This window comes from Carcharhinus amblyrhynchos, chromosome 1 (genome assembly GCF_965287045.1).
Source record: "Carcharhinus amblyrhynchos chromosome 1, sCarAmb.v2.hapA, whole genome shotgun sequence".
Classification (NCBI taxonomy): Eukaryota; Metazoa; Chordata; class Chondrichthyes; order Carcharhiniformes; family Carcharhinidae; genus Carcharhinus; species Carcharhinus amblyrhynchos.
The window spans coordinates 87975603-87993703 of record NC_137324.1 but is presented as its reverse complement, the minus strand read 5'-3'; the positions used below and the strand labels follow the sequence as shown (position 1 = coordinate 87993703).

Sequence of the window (18101 nt, the reverse complement as noted above, 5' to 3'; positions counted from 1 at the left end):
TAGGATACAGGTCAGCCAAGATCTCACTGATTAGTGGCTCGAGGGCTGATAGCCTATTCCTGTTCATCTATCTTGCCATAAAAATCCTTGAAAAAGTTGCACCTTGTTGAATGATGTATTAAGTTTGTAGCTATTATTAAGTAGCCTCCCTGGCCCTGAAATGCTCACTTTATTTTGGGGCATGTCAAAATTCTCCATCATGATAAAATACTTTTTAAATTATCAATTTTTTTTTAAGTTTTCTTATTTCAGCTTCTTCCCAAAACCTCCATGTACAGGCCCCATTCCCAAACAATTATTTCAGTCTCCATGCTATATTTAATTAAAAGTGAAAGCTTCAGTGCATTCTATTTCCTGATTTGCTCTCCATGATAACATTTGGTGCTTATTCTGATTAATAACCACTGTTGCTGGATGTGGCAATCACTCTGATTTGGTGCCAAATTTAATCATGCTAGAAATGGGGAAATCTATGCCACAGGGATCAATAGGTTTTTGTGTGGACCTTTCTTCAAGGTTAGCAGTGCCTGTGGCTTTGCAAGATACTATGATACCCAAAACATAAAACAGGATTTTTCGGTTCCACTGTGGCATATTTTAAGAACATAAGAACATAAGAAATAGGAGCAGGAGTAGGCCATCTGGCCCTTCGAGCCTGCCCCGCCATTCAATAAGATCATGGCTGATCTGTCGTGGCTCAGTTCCACTTTCCCGCCCTCTCCCCATAACCCTTAATCCCCTCTCTTATCAAAAACCCATCAACCCGCTTCTTAAAAATATTTAGCGAGGCAGCCTCCACCACTTCAACGGGCAGAGAATTCCAGAGATTCACCACCCTTTGAGTGAAGAAGTTCCTCCTCAACTCCGTTCCGAACTGCCCCCCCTTTATCTTGAGGCTGTGCCCCCTAGTCCTACTGTCTTTTTTGAGCGGGAAGAGTCTTTCCACCTCTATCCTATCCATCCCATTCATCATCTTATACGTCTCAATGAGATCTCCCCTCATTCTTCTAAACTCTAACGAGTACAAGCCTAGTTTATTCAGCCTCTCCTCATAGCTCAACCCCCTCAACTCCGGTATCAGCCTAGTAAACCTCCTCTGCACTCCCTCCAAGGCCAAAATATCCTTGCGCAGGTGCGGCGCCCAAAACTGCACACAGTACTCCAGCTGCGGCCTCACCAATGCCCTATACAGCTGCAGCAAGACCTCCCTACTTTTATATTCAATCCCCCTCGCTATGAAGGCCAGCATCCCATTCGCCTTCCTGACCACCTGCTGCACCTGCAGGCTGGGTTTTTGCGACTCATGCACAAGGACCCCGAGGTCCCTCTGCACCGTCGCCTGCTGCAGTTTTTCGCCACGTAAGTAATAGTCCTTCCTACCATTCTTCCTACCAAAGTGGACCACCTCACACTTGCCAACATTAAATTCCATTTGCCATTTCCTGGCCCATTCGCCCAGCCTATCTAGATCCTTCTGCAGACTCTCCACACCCTCCGCACAATTTGCCTTTCCCCCAATCTTGGTGTCATCAGCAAATTTCGACACCCTACACTCGGTTCCCTCCTCCAGATCATCTATATAAATGGTAAATAGCTGAGGCCCCAGCACCGACCCCTGGGGCACCCCACTAGTCACCAACCGCCAATCCGAATAGCACCCATTGACCCCCACTCTCTGCCTCCTATTTGACAACCAATCCTCTATCCACGCTAACACCCTACCCCCAACTCCATGTCCTCTGACCTTCTGCAGTAACCTCTTGTGAGGTACCTTATCAAACGCCTTCTGAAAATCCAGAAAGACCACATCCACCGGCTCTCCTCTATCCACCGCCCTAGACACATCCTCATAGAACTCCAGTAAATTGGTCAGACACGACTTCCCTTTAATGAAACCGTGTTGCGTCTGCCCTATCAAGCAATTTCCTTCAAGATGCCTCGCAATTTCCTCCTTAATGACGGATTCTAACATTTTACCTACCACAGACGTTAAACTAACCGGCCTATAATTCCCCGCCTTTTGCCTGGCACCCTTCTTAAACAACGGCGTAACATTAGCCGTTTTCCAATCCTCCGGCACTTCCCCGGAATCCAGCGACGTCTGGAAAATAACCACCAAGGCATCCACTATCACCTCCGCCATTTCTTTCAGAACCCTCGGATGCATTCCATCCGGTCCTGGGGACTTGTCCACAATCAGCCCCTCCAGTCTGTCGCGCACCACCTCTCTAGTAACAGTAATGTCATTAAGACCCTCCAGTCCTACCACCTTTCCATCGCTAACACCCGGCAAATTATTCACGTCCTCCTCCGTGAAGACAGAAACAAAAAAGTTATTCAAGACCTTAGCCATATCCCCATCCCCTACCACTAGGTCCCCTTTCTCATCCGCTAAGGGACCAACGTTCACCCTAGCCAGCCTCTTCCTTTTTATATATTTATAAAAACTCTTGCTATCCTTTTTTATATTAAGTGCTAGCCCAGCTTCATAGCTTCTTCTACCCTCCTTTATCAACTTTTTTGTCAATCTTTGTTGACATTTAAACCTTTCCCAATCCTCTTCTCGCCCACTGCTCTTTGCTACTCTAAATTCCTCCGCTTTTAATTTAACACTTTCCTTCACCTCCTTCGTTATCCACGGCTTATTACCTCTCTTCCTACTGTCCTTTTTAACCATCGGAATAAATTTCTGCTGAGCACCAAGAAAGATCTCCTTAAAGATCCTCCACTGCTCCTCAGCAGACCTACCTTCCAACGCGCTCCCCCAGTCCACATTCGCCAATTCTTCTCTCATCCTACCATACTCCCCTCTATTCAAACAAAGGACACGTGTCCGGGAACCCACTTTCTCCTCCTCCATCTGCAACAGAAACTCCACCATACAATGATCACTCTCTCCAAGAGGCTCCTTCACCTCAAGGTCCCTAATTCTACCCGCCTCATTACATAGCACCAGATCCAAGATAGCTCGCTCCCTCGTCGGCTCCAACACACACTGTTCCAGGAAACTATCCCGGCAGCATTCCAAGAACTCCTCCTCGAGCCCACCTCGTCCAACATGGGTCGACCAATCAATATGCAGATTGAAATCCCCCATAACTACTGCCGTCCCATTCCTGCACGCCGCACTTATTTGCGCGTTAACAGCCCGCCCCACCTCCAGATCATTATTCGGGGGCCTATAGACGACACCCACCAGCGTCTTCCTCCCTTTGCTGTTCCTAATCTCCACCCACAACGATTCCACTTTCTGCTCTTTGGCTCCGATATCATCCCTTGCTACCACCTTGATGCTGTCCTTAATCAGCAGAGCTACGCCACCCCCTCTTTCCTCCTGCCTATCCTTCCTAAACACTTGATAGCCCTGTACATTCATCTCCCAGTCCCTGTCACCTTGCAGCCACGTCTCTGTAATGGCCACCAGATCGTATCCATTTGTGTCGATCTGCGCCACCAGCTCATCCACTTTATTCCGAATGCTTCGTGCATTCAGATAAAGCGCTTTCATCCCAGCCTTCTTCTGGACCCTATTTGCCGTAACGCCACCACTTGGGACATCCTCGGCCTCTTCCCTTACCTGTACCCTATCCTTAACTGTAGACCTCCTAACATCACCTACCCTCGCACCCTCCCCCCCCCTAATTAGTTTAAAGCCCTGTCTACAGTTCTCTTTACTCGATTCGCCAGCACTCTGGTCCCAGCACGATTCAGACCAACCCCATCCCGCCCGAACAAGTCCCACCTACCCCAATACTGGTGCCAATGCCCCATAAATTCGATCCCATTCCTCCCACACCAATCTCTGAGCCACCCATTCACTTCCTTTATCCTGTCAACCCTACGCCCGTCTGCACACGGTTCAGGCAGTAGCCCAGAGAAGACCACCTTGTCGGTTCTACTTTTTAATTCCATTCCCAGCTTCTCATACTCCCTCCCCAGATCCTCAGTCCGCACTTTGCCTACGTCGCTGGCACCCACATGTACCACCACAACTGGGTTCTCACCCTCCCACTCCAGATTCCTCTGCAGCCCAGCTGCGACATCCTGTACCCGAGCACCAGGCAGACAACACACCCTTCTGTGCACTTTGTCATTGTGACAAAGGACAGTGTCAATACCCTTCACCCCACTATCTCCAATCACTACTACGTTCCTTTTCCCCTTCTCTTTGCCTATGTCCTGCTGCATCACTGTACCGTGTGCAGTTTGCTCACCAACCTCACCTGCCTCGTCCTCTTCCAGACTGGAAGCAAGAACCTCAAACCTGTTATGCAGATTAAGAGGCTGAGGCCTCCGCTCCTCACCCCCCTTCCTCCTCCCAGCAGCCCCCTTTTGTTCCTGACCCTTAGATTTAGACAGTCTAGGGGGGGTGGATGTCACTTGCACCCCATTGACAATGACACCCTCTCTCCCCCTGATGAGCCTCAGTGTCTGTAGCTCAGAGGCCAGCTCATCCACCTTGAGCTGGAGCTCCTCCAGCAACCTGCACTTACTGCAGACATGGCCACTGGGAAGGACCCTGGGGTCCACCAGTTCCCACATCATACAGGAACCGCACATCACATGCCCCTCCATTATTCAATATAATTTGTTGTGGGAAAAAAATATTTTCCTTGTTTTTTGCTGTAGTAGTTTTGAAAAAAAAATTTTTTTTTCCTTGTTCTTTCCACCTGGCCTTTTTACCTTCCAGCCCTTTTTGATATTAAGCCCTAATAGCTCACTCTGCTTCCCTCTCACTCCGCTGCCCGCTCCGATGCTGCCCGCTATCTACACCAGGCCTCCTTTTAAACTTGGCGCTGATTTAAAGCTGATGGGCCACAACTGCCTGATAATCGCTCCCTCACAATTCTTAAAGCAGTAAATACAATAAGTAAATGCTTTAAACAGTTCTACAAAGAACAAAGTGCTTTAAACTTATTTTAAACAGGTTTTTAACAGGTAAAGTCTTAGCTTTCTCTCTGATGCTCCTTCCTCGTCTGCTCCAGCAAACAATGTAAGGCTTCACCGTGTGGACACTTGATAATTAAAGCTGATGGGCCACAACTGCCTGATAATCACTCCCTCACAATTCTTAAAGCAGTAAATACAATAAGTAAATGCTTTAAACAGTTCTACAAAGAACAAAGTGCTTTAAACTTATTTTAAACAGGTTTTTAACAGGTAAAGTCTTAGCTTTCTCTCTGATGCTCCTTCCTCGTCTGCTCCAGCAAACAATGTAAGGCTTCACCGTGTGGACACTTGATAATTAAAGCTGATGGGCCACAACTGCCTGATAATCACTCCCTCACAATTCTTAAAGCAGTAAATACAATAAGTAAATGCTTTAAACAGTTCTACAAAGAACAAAGTGCTTTAAACTTATTTTAAACAGGTTTTTAACAGGTAAAGTCTTAGCTTTCTCTCTGATGCTCCTTCCTCGTCTGCTCCAGCAAACAATGTAAGGCTTCACCGTGTGGACACTTGATAATTAAAGCTGATGGGCCACAACTGCCTGATAATCACTCCCTCACAATTCTTAAAGCAGTAAATACAATAAGTAAATGCTTTAAACAGTTCTACAAAGAACAAAGTGCTTTAAACTTATTTTAAACAGGTTTTTAACAGGTAAAGTCTTAGCTTTCTCTCTGATGCTCCTTCCTCGTCTGCTCCAGCAAACAATGCATTGGAGGTGGCTTACCATTGGCAGGATCTTCCAGTCCTGCTGATGTCTACTGCATTTTGTGTGGCTCACCCATTCTGCCACTGGAGAACCTGCCACAAAGGGTGTCTTTGACAGGACCAGAAAATCCTGCCATTTTTAAGTTGTGCTTTCTTCACCATATTGATCAGCTCACACTTGGAACTCTGGAAGCAGCCCCATCTATTGTTCAGGTGATTTTCTAGTAAGAAGTCTCACAACACCATTAAAGTTCAACAGGTTGGTTTGATATCAGGTGAATGAACAGCACTCCAAAAGCTTGTGATATCAAATAAACCTATTGGACTTTAACCTGGTGTTGTGAGACTTCTTACTGTGCCCACCCCAATCCAATGCCGGCATCTCCACATCATGGTATGTTTTTCTAGACATGTTCTGGACCTGTGTGTTTTCCCTCTGGTACCATAGAGAATTGTAAGTTAGTGAAAGATTCCGTTCAGGTCTTCATCTGCATCCCATTACTGAGGTGCAAACCAGTTTCACGTTGACCTCCATGGCGGGCACTACAGGACGATCTCACAGGAAATTCACATCAGCGTAAAACTGATTTTTAGACTCCCAGCAAATTTCTTCCCTACTGCCTGCTCTTGAACCCACCAGTAGGACTATGGGAGAATTCTGCCCATAGTCCTGGTCGGTTGAAACAAAAACTAGAGGTTACTAATGTCAATCTATACTGAATTCTATAATTGCTTAAATCTTGATGTCATACTAGTGACAATCACACTAGTTTGGCCAAAAGAATTATAATTAAAATTACATTGTGTTAAGATGGTCCACATTTTTCGAAGTCAGAATTATGATGATTTATTTGTATGGATAAAATTGCTGAAATTTTATTGGAACGAATGAATAGACGCAAGTATTTAAATATTAGCTTAACAGTCATTGCCAGTAAGATGTTTGTGCTATATACACTTGTGAAATGTATTAAATGGTTTATTTCAAACAGTTCCTTCTTTTGCCACTCACTGCAAACAAAAATAAAACAAACTTCATTCTCTGTTTCTAACCATTTAATATTGAACAAAAAGTGCATAGTAAAAGCCATCTTTCCCCATAACAATTTTTAAGTTTTTAAAAGCCTTGAATAGCACTAATTACAGTACATTAGCAGAAATCAAGGGTCAAGCAATCATTTCATGTAAATCTTTAACATGACTATGACCTTTTGGCAAGTTTAGAAATCTAATTTACATCATTTCAGCAATAAAAGAATAGTTCCTTCTGAAGATCTGATAGCAATAAGATGCAATATTAGTTGTATTACTACAGTGTCCAACTTTCAATTTAGGACAAGTTTCTCCTTTTCCCATGCTTTGCCTCCACATCTTGTGTAGTTTAGAAAGTGGACAGTCAGTTCTCCCGCTCCTGTTCCGAAATTAGGTATTATGAAAAGAGCAAGAGTGGCTTGTCTTCCAATTTTTACTTTCCTTGTGTAATAGCACCTAACTTGCACTTGGTTTCAGACTCCTATACCTATGTCGGAGAAATCAGAAGATACTCTGCAACCTGAATGCACTTTTTTTTGCTTTATAAAAATTAGTACATGTACTATGCTATTTGGGTGCAATGACATAACTACCTTTCATGTGTTATCACCTAGTAGTTCCAGTCCAACAAAGATTTCTAGGTAGCACATGGAGGTAGATGAAAGGGAGTCAGTCACAGACCTGAACCATGGAATGCATCAGAGATCAGTGGGATTAGTTGAATTTACAGCATCTTCCATTAAGAGTTACAATAAAAACTAAAATCAAAATGAGATATTAGGAACAAAAAACTTCCTAGAAGTACAATGGCGATATAATTGTCTACATTAAACAAAACTGAAGTTTTGCTCCTTTGAGTAAAATGAGAGAAATTTGTCCTATGAATTTATAGAAAATATTAAAATAATAGATTTGTTTGATAACTCTATGTCATTTTAACAAATGGATAAAAACCTTTACAAAATCAAAAAGAATGAATTATTTCCCCAGCACAAACTTATAGCACAATTGTAATTTATAAGTGCCTTTGGAACAAGGGAACGATGAGGCTTCAGATGAAGTTTGTTAGTTGAAGGGCAGATCCTTAAAGTATATTCTAAAAAAAATTTAACTCCAAATATTTATCAGAACATGAAGCAGTGTTAATTTGGTGCATTCAGTGGCATTGGTTGAATTCAGGGGACAAAACAAAAAAGTATAAATGGTTAGCACAGCATTTTCTTAGACATTGGCGAGATTTTGTCATCCTCATAATTTGGCTTCCACTTCCATTGGTAAATTAGGAAATACATTTGATTTGTACATTATAATAAATGGAAACCAAGCATGACATTGAGAAATTAAAGTAGGAAATCACATCTGCATTCAAATTCTTCCACTGAAACCATTGTGGATTACAATTTCATTTCAGAAGGATTCAGAAGTATAAATTAATTGCAATTTATTTCGTAATTTTCTTCAACTGGAAAACTTGATCCTCAACCAAGATACAGGTTTCTTTCTGGTCAAAAGTTAGTGAATCCTCACCCACCCTATATAAAAAGTCACTGCACCATGGATACAATGCTCGTTCTTAGGTAAGACATGAATTTTGCCTTTGATCCAGAATCTACTGGATTACCAAATTACATGTTTAACATAATAAATGGATTTGAACTGCTGTTATGTAAACAGGAGGCCCACTATTAGAGGATTTTAAAATGTTGAAGGTACCCAGTTATTATATGGAATTAATGATTGGTTGTAAGCTCAGTATTGGCTGTGGATTATATCATTTATTGATTGTGAACCCAAATTTTCTTCAGAAAGGTTTACACCACACTTTTCGCCAATGTACTTCCACGCACATCTCACCTTTTGTATCTTATTCATATAGTACATAAAATAGTTGAGTTTTTCTGAATATGTTGGGCCTTCAAACTGAGGAAACAATAAATGATATTGCACTTTTTCCTCAAATAGGGCAGTGTCATATTAAATCAGCATTATTCTACACATCAATTGAACAATGGTAACTTCAATACCATATTAGTTTTTCCCCAATTTTATCCTCTCTCATTCAGCCTCTGTTCCATCCCTGGGACATGTTCCTCTGGTGTGAATTGCCCTCGATTGCATTGCCCAAATATTCATTAGCACTGCTGAGTATTTTTGCCAGCTGTTCAACCACCTGGAGCATCATAACTGAGCTCATTATCCTGACCCAATGCCAGAACTCATGAAGTTCATTTAACAACTGCAAAGTAGAGACTTGCTTTTTCCTTCACCCATAAAGATGACATCCAATTGTTTCCACTCCCCTGCCAAAATCAATTATTGTGGATCATACCATGGACTGAACCTCACACTTTGCTGCTCAGTATGGCTCAGATACAGAGGCCATTTCAGAGCCATCAATATTACTGCCTACCAGAGGTGGCAGCCATATTGGTCATATTTTAAACTTGTGTATGAAATATTTCAATACAAAAAAATTACAGGAATCATGAACAAAAAGTAGGGAGAACCGTGTTAATAAAGGCAATGGAACACATACAGTCTAACAAACTCCAGGCTGAAACTCAATTCAAGGAGAAGTTTATTTTCTTCCCATTTCCTGGTCTAAAGAGGCTGCACTACACGATCTGGTAGGAATTCATGAGCAGATTATTGGTCCCCTGATTCTCCCTAAGCACCTCCCACTGACCCCTCACCCCCCACTCACCTCCATGGGGAAGCCCCAGTACCTCACAACAATAAGATTTAGATAAGAGTCAAGTGAGAAATAGCAAACATGAGTTAAGGATGTTACTGCTCCATACCATACTATCTTGGTCTCAGACAGAAACGCCTTTGAAAGAAGCATCTCATATGTTCACAATTAAATAAATAATGAACAAAGACATTTTAACATTGAACTCAGGCAGTACTTTCTTCAATGAGAGATTTAAAAAAATAAAATTTCACCTAAAAGATACTGGCAACAATCTTTTCATGCAACACAATCGTCGTGACTAAAATCACTTGAATCCGGCATACGATCAGTTTACAGGGCTTAGCCAACATGCTATCATAATATATTAACAATCTTATGGTAGTGGAGTAGAATTGAAATGAGCCACTTTGTCTTCCAATTGAATATTATAGATTGGCAGCAAATATAGAACAATATTGGCACTGGAATTGTACACAAGTATATAATGCATCCTAATGATTGAAGGATACTAATACATAATTAAAAGGTAAATACACTTGTAATATATGTTGGCACCAGGATAAATTATACTGACCTCAGAATACCAGAACATTTAAATGAAGCATATTGATGAAACTAAGAAGGAATTTGGAACATACTGCACTGCACAGAAAACAAAAACAATAAAACTTTTGAAATACAACTGTTATGAAAGGTTTGCTGACTAGCTCCCACAAAAAAAAGCTGTGGATAAAATCAACTAGCATGAAAAACTAAGGAACAACCAAGCCTCTGTTTTACTTGGCAATGTTCACCCCCTTTTCTACTCTGCGCCACCATCTGCCTCATTATCACCCAAAAATTGGCACAAGCAAAATGTAATATAAACATTTTTAGGACAATGTACACTTGATTTGTTTCATCCTGCTTGTATTATGTGATGGTCCAGTACCAGGTACAGTGACAGCTGTGACACCTATCCCACTGTCCCTGCACGATGCAAGGTAAAAATGAACCTGCAGCATTTTTATCTGGGTGAAAGCAGCAATTCATTGGGGATGCTGATCCAGATTTCATAGTTGTTTTTGGAAAAGAAAATGTTTTCATTATTTCTTTATATGTATATATGTTTGATTTTTTAAGTGATACAATTAATTGTTCAACCATTAAGGACTATAGAGAGAATATTAATCTTTAAGAAAATATTAGTAAAATATATAAGTAAAGAGTTTCGAGAATTATTCAGGCCACAGTCATTGGTTTGGTCATTGGTTTTTTTGACTGGTAATTGCAAAATATGCATCGATCTAATCCACTGGAGGAGCAGGGGGATCTTGCCTTGGATTCTGGAAAGTAAATTAAACTGTATTATTTTCAAATTTTTGACAATATTACTTCATTTCAATACTTTTCGCAGTATATACTGTCAAGAGTTCAAATAGTTTCACAAGTACATAAAAATTAAATAAACTAAATTACTATGACCTACGGGGAACACACTATATCTGGCCACTAAAACACTGCAGAATAATAAAATAAAAAGCATATGACAAGTACTCCAAGATACCATATGTAGAGTTTAGACTTTTGAAGTAACACATATGACATTTGATTAATTGGAACAAATCTAATTGCAGCAGAAACGAAGCAAAGAAACAAAACTAACTTAGGCCATTGCAATATTCCCATAGGAGAGTGGCAATATTATAGATCAAAATGCACACTAAAAAATGTCATATTCATACTGTTGTGGCCACCTGAAAGCAGCACTGGCCTTATTTATACATGCAAAGAGGTATCCTATGTCTGTAACATATTTGACCAAATTTGGGTATGCTTCTCATTGGAGAGAAGAGTTTTTTTCCCTAAAATAAAGAAATACAAGATTTTACAAAATATAAATCTGTATTTATAGAGGGCCTTTCAGAATCATAGGATATTCCAAAACCTGTTACAGCCAATTATGTACTTATCATTTTAATGCAAGAAAGACAGCAGCCAATTTACACATGGCAAGATCCCACAACAGCAATGTGATAATGTCCAGACAATGTTTTTGTGACGTTGATCAACAGATATTGTCCAGAACATTGGAGGTAACTCCCCTACTCTTTTCTTGAAATAGTGTCATGGGATTTTTAATATCCAACTGAGAGCGAAGATGAGGTCTCAATTTAACATGTACTCAGAAAGACAGCACCTCTGACAGTGCAGTCGTCCTTCAGTACTGCACAGAAGTGCCAGTCTAGATTTTTGTCCTCAAATTCTGGAGTAAGACTTGAACCTTCTGCCTCCAAAAGCACAAATGCTCCTTCCAATCTGCCTGAATGCGCAGCCAGGAAGCAGAAATTTGATGAAGATGCAATTTTTAATGTATCCAAACTTTAAAATGGCCACCCCTCATTTCCCCCCTCCCACATGATACCGCCACCTCCACAAATGGTTAACTGTTTCTTGGAGGCCTATTGATGACACAAGAAGATCGATATTACATGGTCTTCTTGCCCAATATTTTAGCTGAGGTGTTTGTTGCCATCCCTTGCTTCATGTCTGTCAGATCTTTCAAAAGAAATTTTGGCATATTGTTGTCATTGTGTGCAGGACACTTTTTCTTTGTTCGGTCAGAATCATCTTGGATACTTCCGAGAAAACCTGATACAGCTGTACATTTAGGTAATTAGTGAAATAGCATGTATATGTAAACCAACTTACATTGTGTGACCCATGTGACTTTCCACCTGTTTGATACCCTCTCAGACTAGCAGGTCTCATCAAGAATAACACAAGGGCAATGATCATCCAAGCCATCATAATCATTGACAGTGTCATTCCACCATCACTGGAAGCATTTGGTCCAGGTACTATAGACAGAACAGATCAAATTATTATACTACCAGACATAAAATGGGGATAATTTCATCTTCATCCACTGGGTGCAACTTTGGTTTTATAGCTCATTCAATATTTTTGTAGATTGAAGTCAAAGAAGAGTAATGATATTGGGCAGGATGCATCTCACCTGTGGGTTTCCCCCCGATAAGTTAAAACCACTGTTTTTAAAGGAGATAAGGTGTCTATAGGAGCATTCATTTGATATCAATCCAGGTCTTTGTTGTTTATTAAAATAATGGAGGCATTTCATATGTAAAAGTTTGCTTATTTTACCCTTTAAGCTCTATCATGCCAAATAGGAATTTGCAATTAGTTATACACAATACAAGTAAAAAATGAGCAGTAACAATTAGTGTATTCAATGCAGATGTGGTGAATCCAGGAGATCCATTTAGCAAAATATCTCAAAGATATTTTCCCCAAAGGTTAGTGTGTTTTCCGACCAACGAAACCAACATATTTTACAGAACTTGTTTGGAAATATGGAAGCAAATGCTAAACTATTTAAAAGGGGCAACTTCCCAAGCTTTGACATCTACATATTCAATGAATAATTAGATTTCTTTTTACAAAAACAAAAGTAGAACTAGATTAAATATACTGGATTAAATCCGTTTTTGGGAAAAGATTTCTCAAGTAGTTTTTTTTCCTTGAATTTGTGGTTTTCTACCCATACAAAGTTTCTCTTGCATAAGAGGCTAGCCTTTGAACAATAAAGCATCTGAGTAAACTGTAATTAGGAAGCTTTAACAAAATACCTGAAACAACATTGGGACTACAAAGTTTGGTGATCGCTCCACAAATTATAGTAACAAGTGACCTCAGTGCCAGCCTGGAAGGAGATAATGGCATAAAACTGAGGTTTACCTGGACAGTCAGCAGTAGAACATAGAACATAGAACATTGCAGCGCAGAACAGGCCCTTCGGCCCACGATGTTGCGCCGACCAGTTAAAAAACAATGACCCTCTAACCTAAACCAATCCCTTTTCATCCATAAACCTATCCACGCCCCCAAACTAGGTGCATTTACAACTGCAGCAGGCAGGGCATTCCAATCCCTCACCACCCTCTGGGTAAAGAACCTACCCCTGACATCCGTCCTATAACTACCTCCCCTTAATTTAAAGCCATGCCTCCTCGTGCTAGCTTTCTCCATCCGAGGAAACTCCTATTCTGGGGCTGAAGTTGTCTATAGAGTCTTCCTGAAGAAAATGGCACAGCTATGCAACTACTTTTTCATTAAACCCAACACTTCAGAGACAGTGCTCCTCAGTTAGTGCCCAATGGCTGCGCCTGAGCTTGTAGTTACAATGGGTGGTGGATACAAATAATATAACTCTAGTGCCAACCAGCAACCCTAGCATGATTGTCTTTACACCACAATTTCTGTTGGCATTATACTAAACATGGGGGTCAACTCTGGACTTCAACAGTGGAAGCAGCTTGATTAGCAACGAACGGCAAAACAAAAACAACTCCTGAATGAGGTTCACAATGCATTGCACAAAGTTTGCAATACAACACTTGGAACTATTATGGGCTGACTGGACGTTTGTTTAACATCTCATTCAAAAAGCAGCACTTTCAACAGTGCATTAAAGCATTAGTCTAGATCTTGTGCTCAAAATCTTGAATGGAACTTGAATCCACAACCTGTCTCAGTGGTGGGAGCGCTACCACTGAACTATGGCTAAGATGCTCCTTAAAACTTACCTCTTTGATCAAGCTTTTGGAATTTTGTTTTAACAGATTCTTGTAAAGTCCCCGTGGACATTTTACTCCATTAAATTGCTGTACAAATACAGGTTGTTGCAATGCAACTACCTCACTTGTTGAGGATTTGATTATTAGTTTAATTTAAACATTGAAAAATAATGAGCTAATTTCCAGTGCACAATCATGTAGAAAAGCATCATTATAACTGCTGCAGTCCACTATCCCATTCACAGCACATGCTGACTGCAAGTTTGAATTCGTGGACACTGGTCTATCATGAAAACTGCCTTTTGCTTTGCACACAAGTGATTGAAAGACCTACCAAACAGTAATAAGACTCTATTCCTTTAAATTACAAATCAAAAGGCATGGTCAGTAAAATAATAGCTTATTTCTTAATTTTCATCTGATAGATTGGTTGTGGTAAAGGGACAATATTATGTTGATTTAAAATTCCAAAATACAGCAAAATCTCAGTTATCCAGTGTACTCCAGGAATATTCTTCAAATATGCTGGTTAACTAAGATGCAAGACAAGTTCCACATTTATATCCAATTGCAAAGTTCTTGGATGATTTTACTCTGATGTGGGTGTAGAAGTCTCGCAATTGGTGCAATAGTGCATGAATGCAGTATGTAGCGCCAAGAGAATGTGGTGTTGAAGAACAATGGGAGACTGAGACTGAAGTAAGGGTAAACCACTTATTACATATACAAGTGCTGGTGAGTTTGACAATTATTAGGGTTTGAGAGAGAGTGGGACTGACGGGGAACAAATGTTAGTGCTGATTTCTGCAGGATGAAACACATCTTCGGTCAAAAAACAGAACTAACAGATCCCACCCCAGAATTCCAATTACTAGAATGCTGAATAAAATAAATTTTACTATATTAATTACCAACCTGCAGCTAGGCAAATTTTGGAATTTGTTCACATGAATACTTGAAAGTCCACGACCTTTCATACTGCAACCAAAATTTTTAATCTGCAAACTGATATTTTGCAAAATTATTGATTAATCAATTTAAGTCAAAGCAGAACTTACGTTCTTGCAGACACTCATTGTCTGTACAGTAAGATTGTGACTGTCGCAGCTGAAATACAAGAGAAAAAACAAATTTCATATTTTTGTGAACCATAAGTCATTTAAGAAGTGGCTGAAAACAAAAAGACATATTACCAAAGTTTTTGAACTTGCATTCGTCAGGATACACAAGAATTGTATAACAGTTTATACCACAAGAAAGGGTAACGATTGGTCAGCAAGTTGACTCTGACTGCTGGGTAATGTGTCAAAGGCAGAAGTCTCAAACACTGTTTTCAGAGATGGGGCCAGAATTTTACCGGTACACCCACCCCGATTAAAGGGCCAGGCAAGGCTTGGAGAATGGCATTCTCCTCCATTGGGATTGTATAAGCCTCGGGCAGGCATTCTGGTAAAATTCTGCCCTGGGTATAAAAGTATACCATTTCTAGCAAGGGGAGATGAGCCATATTACGATTGATTATCTTAAATTGGTGTAATTACTAGTGCACCTAGGATTGAGTAGCTGCCCAAACGCAGAATCACATCTAAAAGATGACATTTTTCTTTGGGTTTTACAAGCGCCTGTTGGTTGAGTACAGTTTGTACTCTGCCCATTAGGAACAACTGAAGGAACATGCTGTTTGATTCAACCAAACAAATGTTGGAACATACACACTACGTTCCTGGCATGGCAGTGGCAACGAAATTCATTCACGGCATTGATCAATTGTGTGGTCAGTAGAACACCTTTTTTTGGCTAACAGGAGCATCTTGCTGGTGGAAAATATGACTTGTGTAGCCACTGCATTATAGCAGCGACTGTGCAGATTACACCATGGCTGCAGCAGTGGCCCCAAGCTTTACTGCATCTCTTAGCACACAGAGCTTATCCTAACAACATGCCAGTCATCGACAGCCACGTTGGCCAACCTCAAGACACCAACAGTACACAAAAACCAATTTGTTGAATGCTCAGTGAATTGGCTTTCCGATGGGACTGGCTCCAAATTAGCCAGCAGTAATTTACTTAGTGGGTGGGTAAGTTTACAGCACATTTGGGTGGATATGTCAGCACTTCCGCAATTCCAGACTTGGGAACTAAAATGATAACTTCAGCAACGATGAAAAAATTAAAATATACACAGTTGTGTTTTTTTTAAAAGTAAACATACTGCACCTACTGGTATAATGCCATCATGAAGTCCTTTGTTTAATATTTGCATTGCTTATGCTACAATGTATTCAAAACTGGTTTATGTTTAATTTATAACTCCTCTGATGGCCATTATGATGGCCATTACAACTGAAGCCAACAGAAACCTACAAAGGTACATTATTTTGGTCAAAGCATTTCATCACTCTAATGATTGTGAGTTTTTTTTAAAAACTTATATATGTCATTAATTCATTCAATTAAATGCCTTAGAATTCATAGTTTGAGCAGTTTTGTCTCTGGGTGGGGCCAGAATTTAGCACAAACGTGCAATAGTGCTCTACAGATGATATCACATCAATGGCCAGGAGTTGAACACTGGTCAACTGTTTTGAAGATGGCTGCACGCAACACTATAGCAGTTTATTTTCGTGAAATTGCTTAAATGCAAATGTTTGCATTTAAATGCAAATGATTGAACAAAGCAAACCTGAATAACTGTTGCTTTGCACGTTCACCTTACAGTGAAATAAAGCAGCCTGATGGTTCTGATCATCTGGTCATTCTGATCACTGGCTCATCTAATTATAAATAATCTGCCAGAAAATTTGAAGAAATGCACATACAGCAGACACAAGTATCTGGTCCAAATTACAAGGCAATGTCATTTGTTACTTTTCCACATTAATAAATTCTCCAAGTCAACTCTCATAAAAGTAAGATGCTCAACCTATTTAAAGGGAGTGACTGACGACCTGAAGTCATGTTCGGTAGACTGAAATTCTTAATACAAATTTAATAGTTTTATTTGTTAAATAACTGATTAATTGAATAATGTATTGTAATTTAGAAGAACTTTCAGGATGCATTTGAAAGGCCGATCAGAAAAAAAATCAAAGAAATACAGTAGCATGAATGCAAAGTAGGTTAATGGAAAAGAGAAAGAATTATAGAGAAAGGTTGGAAGTGATGGTTCAAGGTCAATGATTTGAATTTCGGTGTAGAGAAATGTATTAATAGTACAAAAATAAGATTGATAAATAAAAGAGACAGTGGAAGACTAGCTGACAGAATGGATAAGTTATATCTTTCACCTATTTAATGTGGTTACGTGCAAATTAACTTATTGGTAAAAGCATCAAGGGATATAGAGTAATGGCAGATAAATAGAGTCAAAGTATACATCTGCTATGATCCAACTGAATGTATTACAAGTTGTAATATTTTAAACGAGGCTGAATTTTATGGGTTGAGTATAATATTGCTGCCCCCACAACTAAAAAGTCGGTTAGAAATGGAGTTTTCAAGTCAAAACATTAACTCCCCATAGATGTTGCCAGATCTGATGAGTATTTCCAGCACTTTGTTTTTATCTCAACAGAATGATGCCAGGGATGGGAATGTGTAGTTGAAAACACTTGGGATTCTAGAACAAAGAGATTCAATAAAGTCTTTTAAAATTAAGAAAGGTTTTGATATGCTTATTCTATTCACTCTTTTCACTTTGATTGTCAAGTCAAAGCACAGTAGCACAGTGAATAGCACTGCTGCTTCACAGCTCCAGAGACCTGGGTTCGATTCCTGGCTTGGGTTTCTGTCTGTGTGGAGTTTGCACATTCTCCTCGTGTCTGCGTGGGTTTCCTCCCACAGTCCAAAGATGTGCAGTTAGGTTGATTGGCCATGTTAAAATTGCCCCTTAGTGTACTAGGATGCTTAGGTTAGAGGGATTACTGGGTAAATTTTGTAGGGACATGGGGGTACAGTCTGGGTGGGATTGTGGTTGGTGCAGACTCGATGGGCTGAAGGACCTCTTTCTGCACTGTATGATTCTATGAGACTAGAGGGCAATATTCTATGAGAAGTCAGTCATCAGTTTAATGACAACATTAAGAGTAAGGCTGTTGGAACATAAACTGCTTTGCCGCAGGAAGTGGTCAAGGTATGGA

The 18101-nt window shown here is 40.2% G+C and overlaps 1 protein-coding gene across 1 annotated transcript in view; it reads right to left on the bottom strand.

The window, feature by feature from the left end:
- Nucleotides 1-6699: 6699 nt before the first annotated feature.
- Nucleotides 6700-18101, bottom strand: part of smim14 (small integral membrane protein 14) — a 29267-nt gene continuing 17865 nt past the window's right edge. Inside the window, exons 3-5 of the mRNA XM_080188629.1 lie at nucleotides 15021-15069; nucleotides 12077-12225; nucleotides 6700-10710 (exon numbers count right to left, since the gene is read on the bottom strand). Of these exons, the coding sequence (XP_080044755.1) occupies nucleotides 10672-10710; nucleotides 12077-12225; nucleotides 15021-15069 (237 nt within the window). The 3' untranslated portion in view covers nucleotides 6700-10671. The remainder of the gene's footprint in view (nucleotides 10711-12076; nucleotides 12226-15020; nucleotides 15070-18101) is intronic.